The sequence below is a fragment of the Streptopelia decaocto genome, assembly GCF_964273445.1.
Source record: "Streptopelia decaocto genome assembly, chromosome: 1".
Lineage (NCBI taxonomy): Eukaryota > Metazoa > Chordata > Aves > Columbiformes > Columbidae > Streptopelia > Streptopelia decaocto.
The window spans coordinates 66,300,905-66,318,098 of record NC_138663.1 but is presented as its reverse complement, the minus strand read 5'-3'; the positions used below and the strand labels follow the sequence as shown (position 1 = coordinate 66,318,098).

The window sequence follows — 17,194 nt, the reverse complement described above, 5'->3', positions numbered from 1 at the left end:
TGGATGCAGAGGGACCAGATGGGGATATACATCTTGGAAGTTAATGCTCTGAGACATCTCAGTGCTCCCATCCTTTCCTACCCAAAACACAGAGCCTGGCTCACACTCCTGCTGCAAGTTGAGCCCCACAAGCTCCTGCCAGCTTATTCAGGGAGTGGTTCCCAGGGTATCCCTAGGACCTTTCTAAACATACAAAAGGTGAGTAGATCAAGCATTCCAGCTGTGATCAAGGGAAGAGGCTCGATCTGAACCAAGGACTCACCTTGCCTGTAGACTTGACCCCTTTCCAAATGCAGAAGTAACAGATGATCCAGGCCAGCAAGAGACACAGAGCCAGCTCCCAGCGCAGGCTGCCCAGGTGCTGGATGCCATCAGAAATCTTTAGAACTCTCCTCCTGCATTGGGGGGAAGCAAAGGAACATCCAGGCGTTACTGCTGTTGGCCACTAACGTTCCAAACACCAAACTGGATCCCACCACGTCTCCATGGCACCTGGTGGCTCTGGAGAGAACAGCTCAAGAGGAATTAAACCTCAGAGGAATCAAGCAGTGCTCCCCTTTTAAAAGTACCACCAGTCTGGCAGATCCACGCATGTTGGACCAAGACATTTCTTCTCCTGTCCTCCTCCCACCCTTCATCTGTCTTGTCCTCTAGGGTAAGAGGTCTGTCTCTGCAGGAACATGCAGCACTTTGTACACACAAGCTCTGCCTAGACCTTTTTCCTGTACACAAAGTTCTCCTACACTTATGACATGCCTCAAACCTAAAAGTGAACAATACCTTGCACTTACCATGCAGAATTCATGAGGATCACCCAAGAAGCAATGCTGTCCAGCCCCTTCTCCATAGCACACTACTTCTGCCTTTAGGAGCAGCTACAAATTTCACCTCTGGACTCAGAGCAGCGTAGCATCTCATACCATGACTAAGACTCAACCAAGACCACAATAATTCCCATTTCACAGTCAGAAGAGGCCACCTTGGCCATCCTCTTTCAGCCAGTATGGAGAATAGGATCCTGGGCTAGATGGACTTTGGTTCAGCTAAGGTCTTACAGTATCACCTTGGCCATATAGCAGCTTTCCATGTTGTGGGTATGTCAAATCTTCCTCATCACTTCCAGAAGTATGGACTCACCCTCCTCCATCTCCTACACCACACAGATGGATCTGAGCGTGAAACACCATAGTGCAGTCGCAAAATCCCAAGCCTAAGACAGGCAGAGATGGACATGCACTACACTGGAGCCTAGCAGCAACGCCCACTCTGCTGCAAAAGACAGCAGTTATCCCCAAATAAATGTTATGCTCCTGGAGAACAGCAGTCCAAGACACACTGCCTCCTTTCCTGCCCCACAGCCTTGTGCCAGATGAAGAGAGATGAGGCGGGGGGTCAGAAAAATTACTCTGCTCCACCAGGTAGGTTTCATCATGTTGATCTTTTCCTGCTTCTAAGGATGTGGACTCTGTAACCAGTGGGGATAGGGTGCCAGCAGAGCACAACTGCCTGGGTGCTACACTGCATCCAGAAGAGGCCTCGGAAGGGTGCCACCAGCCTTCTGGCAGGTAAGTGCTTCTCAAGGAAATAGTGGCCTCCTACCTCCCTGCCCAGGGAGGACAGGAACAGATGCTTTATTGGAAGCAATGGACAGTGGAAATTTCCAGTCCCAGGTGCCGTTTCACCTGTAACACTAGGGATGGTCACAGCATTTCCAGCAGCCAGCCTCATGAAAAGCAGCCTAAGACCAGCAGGTCACCATCTAATCACACATGACCAGCAGGCAGAGGGAGAATGCAGGCTCAGGGAGCACACAGAAGACAGAGAAAGCATAAAAAACTTTGAAATTTTAAACTAGCATCCCTATGCTGAGCCAGGGATAGTTCAGAGGTGCTGTGTGCTCCACACGCTGACAGCGCCTGGCAGCAAGGGCAGAGCCCTCCATCCATCCACACGCACAAGGAGAATTCAGAGTGTCAGCAGAGGGGCCATTTGCACAGCCTGTTGGCCAGTGCTCAGTACCTCATTGTGCCTGTTCTCCCAGGAGATGCTGAAGATCATCAGAGATCCCAAGACAACAGGCCTATGCCTTCAAGTCAGAAATACAGCTATTCTGTTCCTCAGGGTAATTCACACAAGGGGAGAAAACAATGAAAGTGAGGACACTAATTTCACTCTGAAGTAAGCTGATCGCAGCACTTCATTTCAATTTTGGTGAACTTCTCCCCTCAAAATAGCTTGCATATTAGCTACTTTAAAGTAAAAACATCCCTTATTTTTCGACTTTTAAGTTGAAAACTAGCACACGTACAGAAGTCCTCATCCACCATGCCAGAGCCTTCCAGGAACATGCTGGTATCACACAGTAGCATGGATTCAAAGGAAAGATCACCTACTGCATCACCAGCATGAACTCTTACGGTACACCACAGGGTTTCAAGGCCTCTTCTTCAACAGCTAAACACACACAGCTCACAAAACACACAGACAAAAACCCATCATAGAGCTGTGGCTTTGTGGATCATCACAGATTTTACCCTATGCCCACTTATAGTCTTGGCACCCATGTCCTGGGCACAGTTATACGGGATGCAGACACCAGTCAGGTCAATGACTGCATGGGTCAGACTTCTCCAGACAGAACATGAGTGACGAATAATCCAGCAGATATATAAACTGTAATCCAAACCATTGGGTGATGGACACTATACCCTGAGGGAGTGCTAGCAATTTTATTGAGATTTGCACCCTGGGTAAGTCTGAACCAAAGCTTCAGGATGGGGAACATGCAGCCAATTCACCTGCATTGCAGGAGGAAACAACTGTGTAAGGAAGTTCTCAGCTGGCAGTGAAGAGCAAGTGAGGAAGCAGCACAAATGGAGAAAAGGAGAGTTCAACAGAAGAATGGAATAAGGGAGAAAACAACAATAAATGAAACATCAAGGACCAGAGGAGGCAAAGCATCGGTGAGGTAAGGTCTTCCACAGTCAGCTAGCCATCACTGAGGTCAGTGAGACAGACACCCAGAAGTTCCAGACGGACAGGAATGCAACATCAGAGAAGGACAAAGACAGATGTCTCCAAGGCACACCAGTACAGCTCCAGACAAAATACCACAAGCCCAGCGAAATTACCCTGGCTGACAGTGCCATCCCTGAGAGCCTTCACCCCGACCTGCCCAGCTTCCTCTCTTGTGTCTTCTTCTGGCAAGCATGGGATAATAGGAAGTGATGCTGCAGGGTTTGTTCCTTGCCCAGGGAAGTTATGTCCCAGAGGAAAGTAAGGTATAAGCCTGTCCTTTACTTACTCCCAGAACTCGATGACAGGGGAGGTGGCATTTTCATTGGTCACATTGAGCGTCGAGTTTGCCTTCTGGAGTTCCATGCAGTTCCCTGTGGGAGAGGCCCAGGGAGAAAGGGAACATAAGCAGCAGCAGATGGAATACTGGAGGATCCAAAAAATCCCTCCCTTTCTGTCCACAGTGTCAACTCTCATTGACATTGATTTCATATAGACCCAAAAAGGCACAAAAGCAGTCCCCTCTAGGGTAAAATTGGTAAGAAACCTGTGACGATTAAGATGATGGCATTTAAATTTTCCTTCCAGTGGGCATGGTAAGCATGGACCAGCACTGGGTCTATGGCTGACACACAGCCCAGGATGACTGGAAGATGCCAAGAAGAAAAGTGCCCATGGTGGCTGAAGCCCAGAGCAGGAACCACCAGGGAGGCCGCCACTGCACGGTCCTAGCTGGGTGCTGCAAGTGGCTGGGCAGTGCCAGCACTGGTGCTCTCTAGCAAAGACCCAGATCAACTAAGCTGCTTCCCGAAAAGCACCAGGATCACTGCAGAGACCCAAGACTCTCAACCCCTATGACCAACAGTCCCACCCAAGCAGGGGCAAGCCACGCTTCTTGAGGTTTGGCCCTGGTCAGCAGCAGGTTTCCCTCAGCTAGGAACTGGTGGAGGGTTGGGAGAGGGCTCCACACCCACCTGTGTTCCACTCGTGGTCACAGCTGCCCCAAGGGAGGTCAATGGTGAATGAACTGAAGAGATAAAACAAGGCCCAGGCCAGGACAACGATGTAGTAGAAGTTCAGAAGTACAACGATGACCTGTGAGGCGTAGCCAATTCCTGCAGAAAGGGAGGCCCGAAGGTAGGTCACCCACACACTGGTAGACAGGAAGAGGACTCCCCTTTGGGAGGTGCTCACCCAAAGTTTTCATCTGCTGCTCCACATTTTGACCCTGCTGCTGGATGAATGCCAGTGGGGTGGCCACCAGAGCCACCATCCCCTCTCTGAAGCTCACCATGCTGTATCAGCAGGGGCTTGAGCAGAGACCTCAGGGACCCCCCTCTTCCTAACACCCCACCAAAGGCTTCCTTGGGGACTGGCAAATTATGGTTGGAAAGCCACACAAAGGGACAGAAAAATATGACAGTGCTCTAACTGCTGAAAAAACCCTACTTCAGACACATCAAAGAAAGTAGTTTGAGGCTGGATGACTGTGCTGAAACAGTGCTAGAAGTAGATCTGACAGCTAACAACTTATTAAGACAGCCGACACCTTTTGCCACAAAGGTTTCAAGTGATCTACAAAATCAGGAAAATGACATAATATTGACTTTAAAAAATAGTACCACATTTTAGGTTCCTTATAACCTCTAGAGGCATTTTCATCATTTAGCTCTTGGAAGGCAACCTCAACTGGGTACAAAGCTCCTGGCCAGAGCTGCAGCCATGAAGAAGGAAGCTGGCATGCAACGTAATGATGAGAACTGTTTGGTGAGAAAGGCCATCAATTTTTCCAGCATGATTTTGGAAAGGGGGCAGCCGGTGCCCTTCCCTGGTCTGGGATCCCCCGTTGTAGGCAGAAGATGTGTGGAGGTAAATGATGAGCTTAACTGTGGGGAGATGCATCGCCACTCAACCCCCCTGGGGTCCCACAGTCGCCCCACCTTGCCGTGCCCTCCCAGCTTCACCCCACTCACCTTCAAAGAGGGGGCAGATCCTGCGCCAGGCTGTCACCCCTCCCTGGCTGGTGTACTGCCCCAGTGCCGTCTCCAGGAAGAAGACAGGGATCCCACAGGTGAAGAGGAAGATGAGGTAGGGGATGAAGAAGGCACCTGACAGATTCAAGCAGCAGATAGGAGAAATAAGCCCCTTTGGGGTGACTTGGGTCAGGCCATCTCCAATCTGGCACTGAGCAGGTCCCTCCTTGAGGGGTGACAGCCTTGGAGGGGTTGTGGGCTGTGAGGTGGGAAGGCCATGGACACAGGTGCCAGAAAAAAGGGATTTTTCTCATGTTTCATCTCCTAGAGTGATGCAATTGCATGACAAACTCCACGTTTAGAAAAGATAAAAAGGAAAGGAAAAACAAAAGAAAAAACGAAAGGGAAAGGAAAGGAAGGGAAAAAGAGGGAAGAGGAAAGGTTGAAGAGAAAGGGGAAGGGAAGTTTCTAGGCCTGATTTTTGTGCAGAAGAGTGAAACAAGTTCTCAATAGCTGTACAGAAATAAGGGGAACACCCTGCTTTAAAACCATTGTGACTTTCAATCAAATTGGTGGTTCCTTTCACATTAATTATTCTGACAGAATAAGCTGACAGGCTCACAGGTGACAACACTAAGGCACTGAGGAGCATGTAGAGACTGACACCTTTACCTAGTCTGTGGGTTTACTCAGTCATTTGCTCACCAAAAAAGCAGCAGATATGCAAGCAAAAAGCAAGTGGTACAGGAAAGTATGTACCTCACATCAGTGGCTAGGGCTGCCCTCCTGGTGAAGCCCTGTCATGAAACCAGGCATGGAGAGATAAAATGCATCACGTTTTTTAATTACCCCAGGCTAATGTTAAATGCTTTAATGGCTTTTATCCTGCAGAGGACAGAGACAGCCCTGCAAGATGGTCCACGCTCCCTGCTGCACTCGTGTGCCACCAGAGCTGCTCAAGCCCTCCTGCAAAGCCGGGGACATGGGGCAGAATGAAGAGCTGCTGTGGAAAGGAGCAGTGCCAAGCGGAGAGTGGCAGCCTTTTCTGTGCCAGTGAGACACTGACTGGCTCTGCAGTCTGGTCGGTGGGGGTGTATGGGAAATAAATAACAACGCCGGTGCACAAGTAAACTCAAAACCCAAGAGATTTCATTAAGAAGCTTAGCTAGCCTACAGGAGCAGGGAGAGGAAACGGGGCCTCTGGGGACTGGCCAGAAGTCCCACCTCACACTCGTCCCAGCAGGGTACAGAGCCACAGCCCTCCCTTTCTTGCAAGAAGAATGGAATCAACATAATAGATAGGGATAGCATCTCAGCAGCTCCCTGCAGGCAAACAGCAGCTGAAGGGATGCTGATACCTGGCAGCCCCGTGGGAACAACAAGCATCTGCCCATGTGCTGTCCCTCCACCAGCAAATAGAAGTTGGTGAGGGCAAAGGGCAGGGGAAATGGTTGTATCAACGCCATCCCCTCAACTCCCAACTTGTGTGTAATCATGTGATCATAAAAGTGGAACCTATTTCCAAGAGAGATTATTCTCATATAAAAGTTTGTATTTAACCAAACTGTAGCCAGGGGTTCCCCAGGGACGTCTCTGAGATGGCAGGTCAAGCTTTCCAGCCTGGATTTCCCCTACTTGCAGATTGGGTCTGGCCTGTTACCTTCCTTAGCACCTCTGGTTATCCCAGGTTTCAGGCAGGTTTCATGCTTTGGAGATCTAACCGCAGGGTCTTGGCATGCAAACTGTTAAATAATACAAAATTATGGTGGGGTGAAGGAGGCATTTGCAGAGACATGTTTGGGCCAGGGACTATGATCTGCCCTGCTCCCCTTGCCCCCCAGGTTGGGGGACAGACAGGGTGGGATGACCCCCACCACCGCTCCCCATCTCTTTTCATTCAGCTGGCAGAGGGCTGCTGCTTGCCCGCATAGCCAGGCAAGGATAGCAGGCAGGACTGCGAGGAGGAAAAGCCCAGAAGAGGGGCCCAGCAGAGCCACACATGTCCCCTCCACTGCAGCACCTTCCCCTCCGCATGTTCAGGGATGGCAGTCGGCCCTTGGGACCGGCCAGTTTGGGGAGTGCAGCCACACCACCAGGCAGGCTTCCCCAGTATTTCCCAATCCATGGGGCCAGCCTGCCAGGGCAGGCCTGACCCTGCCACAGGAGGTGAGAGCAAGAGTGAACAAGAGGAAAAAAAGAACATTTTTTGCTCTTCTTTTTTCCCTTACTAGATAGCACCTTGGTATCAAACACCAAGCACCCAATATGTAAGGGACTACTCTTTGTTATGTGGAAATATCCCTATAGAAAGGAGAAGTAACCAGCTGCCCCTCTTTGCATAGCTCAGATTTTGCAGATACCTTTTTTTTTTGTGAAAAGCCTGACTTATTTAGAGCAGCAAAGAAAGATCTGAGAGCAGCTATCACCACTGCCTACACACAATTCATGATGGCAAGAAGAAGTCAGCTGGTGGGACAGGGCCATTTCAACTGGGCAGTAATAGTGGCATGAAAGCAAATGGTTGTAGGCTGGCCATGATTGTCCAGAAGCTAAAAATTAAATAAAGGCCTCTCACCTTTATTTAATTACCAGAGAAGCAAGTCTCCAGACCAGCCTTCCCAAAGCAGTACAGGAAAAAACCTCTGGTAGCTTTTAAAGTTAATCTCAAGGCATTACAAGGGATGTGATAGAGCACCAGCCAGGGCAGGCTGGGTTCCACGAGGCAGGAGGGAGCCCCAAGTCCTGCACAGCCTTGTCGCACTGCCTTGCCCCAGGAAAAGCCATACAGGAACCACTTTCCTCTCTGCACGAGAGTTTCATGCCCCATCCTTGCTCTAACCTCATGGGAAAGGGGCTGGAGATCAGAAATTTGCCTGAGATTTCCAACTCCTCGCAGCCTCTGCTGCTTCTTGAGGTTTTGCTTCATGCCCTCCTCTAAGGGGAAAAATGGCTGAGAATTCCCTTTGTGTCTTGCTTCTGCTGTCCAACCACACACAACATCTCCACTTCCCCCAGAGCCTTCCTTGAGGTCTCCCCTGGCACCCAAGCCAAGGGGTGCCAGGTCAGGGTCCATGGTCCTGCTCCCCGTGATGGGATGGCACCCAGGAGGGTGCAGCAGTGGGAGTAGACACGGCTTAGCAAGCAGCCAAGAAACATTCCCCGTGGAAAAAGAAAACATGAAAAATCCTCCTTTTTCAACAGGGAAAGAAAATGCCCAGCCATCTGGTGAAAAGAAACAAACGCTGAGCAAAGCATGGTGTGAAAGTAGCTAAACAGCGGTTAATCCTCTTTTATGCCACTGGGATGAAAGCAGTTTAGTGAGGCCCATGAGACTACGCCAAGCTCAAGCCAGGGGATTTCAGCCCCGGGTCCCCAGCACTCGCTCCCTGCCAGCTCCCAGCCAAGCACTGTTTCCCCTCTCCCTTGCCCTTCCAGAGAGCCCAATTAGCAATTAATCAGCAGACTGGGAGAGCAACTCCTTCTCCATGTGCCACCAAGCCAAATTTGAGAAGGCCTTTGGGCTTCTGGTTTTTAAATAGTTTTCTCCTTTAAAAGGCAACCACAAAGTAGAAGCAGGCACAAACACCTGTACAAGCCTGTGGCAACCCTCCACCTGCAAAAGCAAGCCCAGCTCTGCTGCCAAGCCACCGTGCAGCCCAGACTCATGGGGGATCAGCCACTGGTCACTGCCCAGCAGAATCAGAGCAGCACCAGTGTGGTGGCACCTCAGGGGTAACAGCAACACCCCGTTCTCTCTCCCTCAAACACGTCTGTCTGTCTGCACACCTCACATCCCCACTGCATATCTCGGGAGTGTGTGTTCCCTCTCGCCTGCGCTCACAGCTGCAGCAGATGCTGTGAGGGCACTGCAGGAGGGCAGCTGCGCCCTCTTGCTCTGCCCGGTTCCTGCCTCCCAGCTTCGGCACCAGTCCCTGAGGGACATCCCTCCATGACCAGACACCAGACTAGAACCCGTGGTCAAGAGTCCCTTGGAGGCTTCCTGAGCCTTCAGGAAATGCTACAGCTCCTGGCAGCACGTGTGAGGACTACGGTGCCAGCAGCCTCCTGCACTGCTCCCTGCTGCATCACCAGGACCTGCCACCTTGTTTGCACAGGGCTCCTGGTGCTCCTCAAGGATATGTTGCCTGGGGTGAATCATGCTGCTCCAAGAGCCAAGCCCCCCACCAGGGCCCTCCTGCCTCCCCCTGCTGATGGCTGCCCACCTCGCCAGCAGGACCAGGATTCCACACACCACAGGGAAACAGAGTGACCAGAAACCCTGGGACATCACCGCTTGGTCACCCACATCCCAGCAGGTCAAAATAGCCCCTTGCACATAGTCCAGATGGTGGCGCCGTGCTGGCAGGTTGGCATCCTCTCTTCAGACTCGTGGTTCAGGCATTACTGAGAGACTGCTGCCAGGGGTGAGCAGGGCCAGATGTGGATGTGGCAGAGACAGGAGGAACCACAGAGGGACACGGGTGAGTGGGCATCCCCGGGGGTGGCCAGGGCCAGGGTTGCACTTACCTCCACCATTCTTGTAGCAGAGGTAGGGGAAGCGCCAGACATTTCCCAAGCCAATAATCTCCCCAGCCACAGACAGGACGTATTCCAGCTTGTTGTTCCACTGCCCTCGCTCCAAGGTCTGGTCCTTCTCCTCCTTCTCCTTTTCCATGATGGGGTGTGAGGACACTGTTTCACCATTGCTGACAGCACCAGGGACTCTGTAATCCATCCCACCTTCAGAAGGAGTTTCCTTCATTATGTTCAGCACAAGCCATGCAATAAGCAGAAATTTGGGATACAGGAGGCAAGAGAGGGGAGAGGACATGTGCACACACATGCTGAACCATTCCTCTCTTGCCTCTTATGCTGATTCCTGTACCAATTCCTGCTAGCAAGAAGGTGCTAAGACCATGCGTGTGCTTTCTCTGCTGAGTCCCAAAACAGTCCTTAAAAGCCTCTATCAGTTTCATTATTTTTAACTGACTCATTTCAACACACTCTTCCTTCTGGAAGCCCATCCTCCAAGCACAGTGTTACACAGAAGACCCAGCAGCTCAGCCAGGCTGGAGCTCCCACCACAGCAGGTACAGGGAACAGACTTAGGGGCAAGAGCAGGATCAAATAATTGACAAGCTATTTTACAAGGGTTTCTCTTCTCTCCTCTTGCTGATTACTGGAGTCTGGTTTTACAGACCATGCAATGAAAGCCACAAAACACACAGAAGCCTTAGATGTGGGAAGAGGACAAACTGAAATAAGAGGGGAAACGCATTTCTGCTTTCGGTGACGGCAACTGTTGGCAGCAATCTACCAGTCCCCCAAAAACCTCTGAGATGACTCCTCTCCTCCCAGGAAAGCCAGGACACAGCGTGACTGCTGGTGCACAGCTGGTGCCCCAGGGCACAGAAAGGAGACAGGCACAGGTGGCACCAGCTCTGCTGCAGCCATTTGGAAGGTTCAAGGGATGTTTCAGCCTGTTACTCATGGACAGGATGCCCTCCTGGCTGCAAAGCCCCATAGGGCAAAGGGTGAGGACTGCAGTTCCCACCAACGCCTGGTGCCAAAGTTGAGATTGCTGAGGACCGTGTGTCAAGAAGGGCACTTTCCTCCACATGGTGCCAGCCCTCGAGCCCACTCTTTCCCCGCTGAAGCGGCTGCCCCAGCCCCAGCCATTCATTCCCACTGGTGACTCCATTGCCAGGAGAGAAGGAAAATGTACTGGCAGCAAATGACACTGTCCCTGATTCAGGGAGGAAAAAACAAAACAAAACAAAACAGGCAAAGTAGCACTTTGAGCCTCTCCCCTCCCCCTACATAGTCCCCTATAAAATACTCCGGGACTTGAAGAGGAGCAAGAAACACTGTCAGGCATTTGACAGCGGCTGCATGAAGGACTGGGAGGACCCCTCCATGCTAGAAAATGATTAAACAGGCAGAAAACGCAGCATGACCTCTCATCCACAGCAGACCCGAAACGGTGTGGGGCACGGGGGGAGCAGGGCAGAAGAAAACAGGGGCAGAGGTATTACCTTGCGGACGGCGCTGTCGGGGCGCGAGCCGACGGGAGACGCGAAGGCAGGACCAAAAGGTGCTGGCTATTTAAAGTGTGGAAAGAAAAATTCAGCCCGTGGTGTAATCCTAGACTTTGCCCAACCCACATTCCTTCCCCCACCCCCCAGGGCTGGACAAAAACCTACACATGACTGATTTCATGGTCAGTGCAAAGGGGCTCATTCCCCCCGCCTGCGAGAAGGGCTCACGCTGCCTCCACCAGTGCTCTCCCTCCGGGTCAGGGACTGCTTGGATCCCACTCTCCATCATCCCGCCGCCACACATTGTCCCTGGAGAAAGGGGAGACCACCACACACAGGTGCCCCCGCAGCCCTGCCCACGGGACCCAAAGCCTCAAGACCTGCTGGGAAAGAGGTAAGAGCCAAAGCACAAATTTATGGTGAGTTCCCATCCTGGGGTCTCTCTTGGGCAGGGAGGACACAGGCACAGGGCATGATCCTGCATCACAGCCCAACCCATGGTGCCCAGGGGGCAGCCAGGCTGTGCCACAGCCGGGAGCAGCAGCAAGCAGCAGAGCTCTGAGCTGGAAATAAACTCTGCTCAACTCTCTGCTGCTTCTTACTGAGGGCTCAAAACAGCCTCATTCAGAAATTCAACAGGTGGCAAACTCTCTTCCCTCCCACACAGGGAACTTTTCCTCTGGTCTTTCCCAGAAGCAGCACTGCCCCATCCATCCCAGGACATCACTCCAGAAGCCACAGTGGGAGCGGGCAATCAAGCAGCAGATGAAAAATCACGCATCAGGAATTAAGAGAGCCCTGGTTCTGCATACCCAACACCATGGTGCAGAATTAGCTGTGGTTGCATGGGAAGCAGGTCTTGGGATTACTGCAGGTAGTTACCTCTGCGTTTTGAGGCCATAAAAAAGGCAAACAGAACAGGATATTGTTCATGGTAGATGTGTTACAGCTGCGATGGTCCAAGGATGTGAGGCAAGGTTTTAAAGTATTTTTATTACATCTGTTAATGAATATCTGGGGCAAGAGAGAAGAAGAAGAAGAAAAAATCATGCTTTTGGGTTCAGTGCCCTTGTGCAAGGCGGGAGCAAAACCTGAGCTGTGTACAGGCAGTTGGAGAAGGTATTAGGAGAACAGCAGGAACAAAGCAGCAAACACTGTGGTATCGCCACGTTAATCCATGGTGTAATCACACAGGACCAGGCTTGCTACAGGAGAAACAGGGAAAGGGAAGAAGGACAGGCAGTGGTAAGGAACAAATACAACCAAGGAGTGATCAAATAAAAGTTGACTGTTCAGCTCAGAAAGAGATGCCTACGATAAAAATAAGCTTACAACAGATCTAGAAAACAAGGAAAAGACAGAGAAATTAATATATTTCTCCTGACATCTCATAGTATAACAACTAATGGCATCTGATGAAATATTAAGATTTAAAACAAAAGGAAATATTTTTTCCTCCAACTCTGCATAATTAATCAAACATGGTACCCACAGCCGTTGCCGCAGAATATCATTTGGAAAGGAACTGGGCAAATCCACAAAGGGCTGCTCCTCCACAGTAGTGATTAAACACGATGGTCCAAATAAAACAGTCAGCCCCAGTCCTCAAATCTGTGATTGCTGGAAACCAGGGAAGGTGTTCTAGAGGAGGAATTATGTAAGATGGTGAGAAACGGAGAACATCCCTGTGCAGAAACCACTTCACAGTGGATAGTGTAGCTGTACCTAACTAGGGTAAGGATATAGGGATTAAAAAAAACACCAGTAAAATCAAATAACACCTGGCCTTGTGCAATAGGTTTTTGTAAGGAGAAGACAGAATAAGGAAATATTTCTTGAGAGTCTCAAAACAATTGTGAACATCAGTATTGCTGCTCGAATATCCCTGGATAACCACGATCACTACAGTGCACCAATGGCAATAATCTTATCAACAAGACAACAAGTTAATTGGCAGGAACTAATAGAGTAGGATAGGAAATGTGTAATCAATAACAAACTATTTGACTTCCGCCCAGCGAGATAAGACTGCGCTGAACACAACAATAGCTTGAAAATGAAAACAAATGTTCAGTGTAAACATAAGCCATCAAGGGGAAATATTAAATCCACAAGTGCAAAAGCAAGCTGGAAAATGCTGAGCAAAGCATATTTAAAGTAAAACATCACTTTACACATCTTCTGGGGTGAAACAAGAAAAAGTCCATATGGTTTTGGGACATGTTACTTAAGAGATTAAAAATAATAAATGAGTGAATCCTTTTACTGAAGATAGGAAGAGAAAAGAACCAACAAATATCACAAAGTATCCATTAAGACTACAGAAAAAGATGGTTTCAATACACTTTTTTGAAATTACAGAAGGCAAAGAGACTGGGAAGCACTTTAATGGGCCCATCAGAGGCAAAGAAAATCTAAAGGGAAAAACGCAAAGGATGAAGTTTCAATGCTTAAGATTTTGAGTCTATAACCACATTTACGTCAAGCAGAAGAAAGGGGACAGTTGGAAACAAATCTTTAGGAAACGAATTTACAAAAAACAACTAAGAGAGAGAATGTGAATTTAAAAAAAAAAAAAAAAAAAAAAAAGAGCAAGCCTAGATAAGATGCACACTGTAGTAAGAAACAGGAAAACAATTTCACCCTGAGATCTAAGACGACAATGCCATTTCAAAATGTTTGGGCAGATACACACATACATATTTTATTTGTATGAAAAAGGAGAACACCAGGGAAGTACTTTTGCAGCAGAATTTGCCAGCCAGAGTCACAGAAGCTGAACCTCACCAGGCAGCTCCAGAGCATCTTCCTCCAGTGCTGCATGTGCTGGCAAATGGCAGCACTGATGCTGGTGCCGGTCCTGAGTGTATCGCTCTTTTGCCACCCCCCAGGATGGCACAAGGGGGTTAATTTGGTGGGTTGTCTCCCCTGCCAAAGGTACAAAATGGGAGGCTGCCTGTTTAGCAATGCACCAGAGCACAGGGCTGAGGACAGTGCCAGCCATGCTCCTCCCAGCCTCGACCCACCTGGCTGGGTCAGAACACACCATTTACCAGGACAGCTGGAGCGATGCCTCTCTGAGCAGGTCCCTGAAGCGGCTGCCAGGTCCAGGCAAGCTGCCGAGCTGCCTTTGCCGGGGCACAAGGGGTGCACGGCTGGCTTAACCACTTTCCCCCCAATCCTCGTTTTGGAGAAGAGCAAGAGCGCTGGACCAGGGGGTTCTCTGTCAATGTACCTCCCACCTCAGCCAGGACAAGGGCTGGAAAATCCTAATCCTAATGGCTGTTTATTCCTCTCCTGAAATTTATGTTGCATTTTCCTCATCTCTCTCTTTGCCCTACAACCTTTGCCAAGATTTCTGTCTTCAGTTTGGTCGCACCTGTCTACCAGCAGCTGAGGCTGCACTCCTGGGGAAGCACCCATAGCCTGAACCAAGCAAGCCTGGAACAAGGTTCCTCTGAAGACAATGAGGTACTTTGACATTTTCTGTGTCAGATGTGCACAAGAACTGGCCCCAGCCTGCTCCATCCTGCACAGCCGACACATACAAGTGCTGACCGTGCATGCTCTAGTAGGAACCACAGAACACACTCCAAGGTTTGGTCTCTTGTTTCACATCTCACTTCACTTCCAGCTGAGCAGGGAAGGAGCACTAATTAGATATTTTCCCTCCAAAGCACCCAGACATCTGCAGGGGTGGCTCAAACCTAGAAGAAGGAAGGATTCAAAGGCACTGGCTTAGAGGGATGATGAGGGGAAAAGAGGAGATGGAAATGGCTACTGGGAGACATACACAACCTCTTACGCTCCCCACTTTGACCTCCCCCTACGTTCCTCTGACACATGACAAACTGCCTGCATGTGTTTTGGGGCTGTGTAATCTTGCAAACCACCTCCCAGCTTCCAGGAACACAATTTGCAGTTGTATTATCTGGGAACCAAAGGCCAGAACAAATAAAATGAATTTCCTCTATCTGATAACCACCCTGCTACTGGCCTTTTCAGCCTGAAAACATTATTCAGCTTAAGTGACCATGGGTGTAGCAAGTAAAATTGTCACAATTATGCACAGAAAGGAGATAAATAGAGGCTGATACTGGCTGGCACTTTGAAGGAACCCGAGGAATGCTCAGCAGAGAAAGAAGCCAAAGTGAGCACAAAGGATCAACTTCTGCTTGAGCTACTAAGGCCTGTCCCAGAAAGGCACATGTATTTTGAAACCACAAAGGCAGGAGCCAAAACCCATTGCAAGGACCTGCATTTCCTGCAGTGACAGAAGATCCTACTGCAGCCACTTGGACAGCCCCAGCATTCAAACACAGCCTCCCTAGTGAATACCAGCTTCCCAATAACAACCCAAATGACCAGAATCCTGAAGCAAGAAAAACCCTGCCCGCAGAGGGGTGGAGGCCTCATTTGTGCCCAGGGCAAGATACGACTGTCTGTGGACACGATGCTCTGCACACAGGAGATAAACAGATGACACTCCTGCATTAACCAGAGCTCAGGGACCAGCTTGAACGTGGGATGGCACGCTCACAGCAAGTGCAGTGCTGGAGAACCTGTTCCTGCAGACATCACTGCCGTACCCCAGCTCCTCTGCACACAGAAGCTAAGGGCGATGCTCTCACCACGTTTGGTGCATGGGCTGACAGCGAGCTACTGAGCCCCTTTCTGTGCACCTCTGATCAAAGGCCAAAAGCGGAGATAAGTTGAGACCCAAAACACTGTTCCCCCAGACCTGCTTTGGCTGTAATGTGAATTTCCAGCTGCATAAGGGAGTGGTAGCAATAGAGCTGCCAGTTCCCATCACCACTATCTCAGCTATGTCCAGTGCTGGTGGTTTCTCCCCCAGAACGCAATGGAAACAGCAGTGCCTCACAGGTGTACACTTGCCCATCTGGGACAGCAAACCCAAGACTAAGGCAGGAATTTGTATTGCACACACAAGCACAAGTGTAGCAGGAGTGCCCAGGCAGGCAGGCCTGCAGTGCTACGCATCTTACCTCTGCTTTGACTTCTGCTGAGTATCTTGTCTCTGCTAAACGCTTTGGCCCTTTGCACAGATGAGTAAGAAACAGGGGGGTTTGTGTTCAGACTTCAAAAGTGTCTCCCTTTTGTTTATGGACAAAAACAAAAGCACTGCAAAGTTATGCAGTTATAAGCACTTATGTATAGATATCTATATATATGCTTACAATATAATATATAATAAATATATAGTATAAACAAGAATTGATTAGTGAGCAAAGACTCCTGAGTCTGGAATCTTCAATCTTTTTAGCACCTCCTTCTGCTTTCCTTCCAGCTCCATCAGGTACCACCTCAGGGCTCTTCCCTAGTCCCACTTCACAGCAGCTGGGCAGGCAGAACAAATCCTTGCAGAATAACTGTGGAAATAGAGCCTGAGCACATTTTAGGGAGAGGGCAAGAATCATTACCTTTCCGAAGGCTAGTCACCAACCTCCAGATGTGAAAATTGATAGTTCGCATCAAGAAAACAAAACTCATCAGTTTGTTCTTGCAGACAGGGAGCTAATTAGATGGCGTTTTCATATCAAGAGCCATATGCAAAAAGAAATCATCATTTCAAGCAATTATTAATAGCAGTATTGCTTAAGTGGCCCAAATATAAGAAGTATGAGATCAGCAGATTGACTAGGTACAGGGTAGATTGGAGGGTATATTGGGAGCTGTACCTTGGGACCATAGGGATGATGGTCTTTCCTCGTGCTCTGCACGTCTTACTCCTCTGAGGTGAAGATGATAAATCTGAAAGAGACTGTCTGCACAAGGAATGAAATAAAAGGCATTGATAGGGCTGGGATTTTAACTGCCCCTGTGCCCTGTCTGCCTGGACATTCTGGCAGAAAAAAAAAGCAAAGCTCAGAGGTGAGATAGGGTTGCACCTTCTTAACTGATTCTTGCACAGAAAACTCATGATCTGGTTTTACACAGGCAAGGACTGGACAGTGTTCTCAGAGCATCTATTCATGCTTATTTCCTTACTCTGGGGGTGAGGGGAAAGTGAAAGGATATTTTTAAATTCAAGAGACCTACTGGGCTGGAAACTACTCAGAATACAAAGTTTCCATTCTGGGAGAAAATCCAACAAATAGTCATTGGTAGACAGAATGAGAGAAAGTTTTTAAAAGTTTGTCAGAAATA

General features: G+C 49.4%; 1 protein-coding gene across 5 annotated transcripts in view; it reads right to left on the bottom strand.

Annotated features, from left to right (window-relative positions):
- The window catches only part of LOC309435227 (sodium- and chloride-dependent GABA transporter 2), a gene marked incomplete at its 5' end in the record, with an annotated part of 40,981 nt that extends 24,180 nt beyond the window's left edge, over nt 1-16,801 (bottom strand). For 2 of the 5 annotated variants that reach the window (XM_082043244.1, XM_082043245.1), the window contains 7 exons: nt 263-395; nt 3,305-3,389; nt 3,990-4,130; nt 4,989-5,123; nt 9,516-9,728; nt 11,024-11,089; nt 11,192-11,330. In XM_082043244.1, coding sequence (XP_081899370.1) covers nt 263-395; nt 3,305-3,389; nt 3,990-4,130; nt 4,989-5,123; nt 9,516-9,728; nt 11,024-11,089; nt 11,192-11,330 — 912 coding nt within the window. Of the gene's footprint in view, nt 1-262; nt 396-3,304; nt 3,390-3,989; nt 4,131-4,988; nt 5,124-9,515; nt 9,745-11,023; nt 11,123-11,191; nt 11,332-16,032 lie in introns of those variants that run through there. The other 3 variants (XM_082043246.1, XM_082043247.1, XM_082043248.1) reach the window with 3 other exon arrangements.
- Between the last annotated feature and the right edge of the window lie 393 nt (nt 16,802-17,194).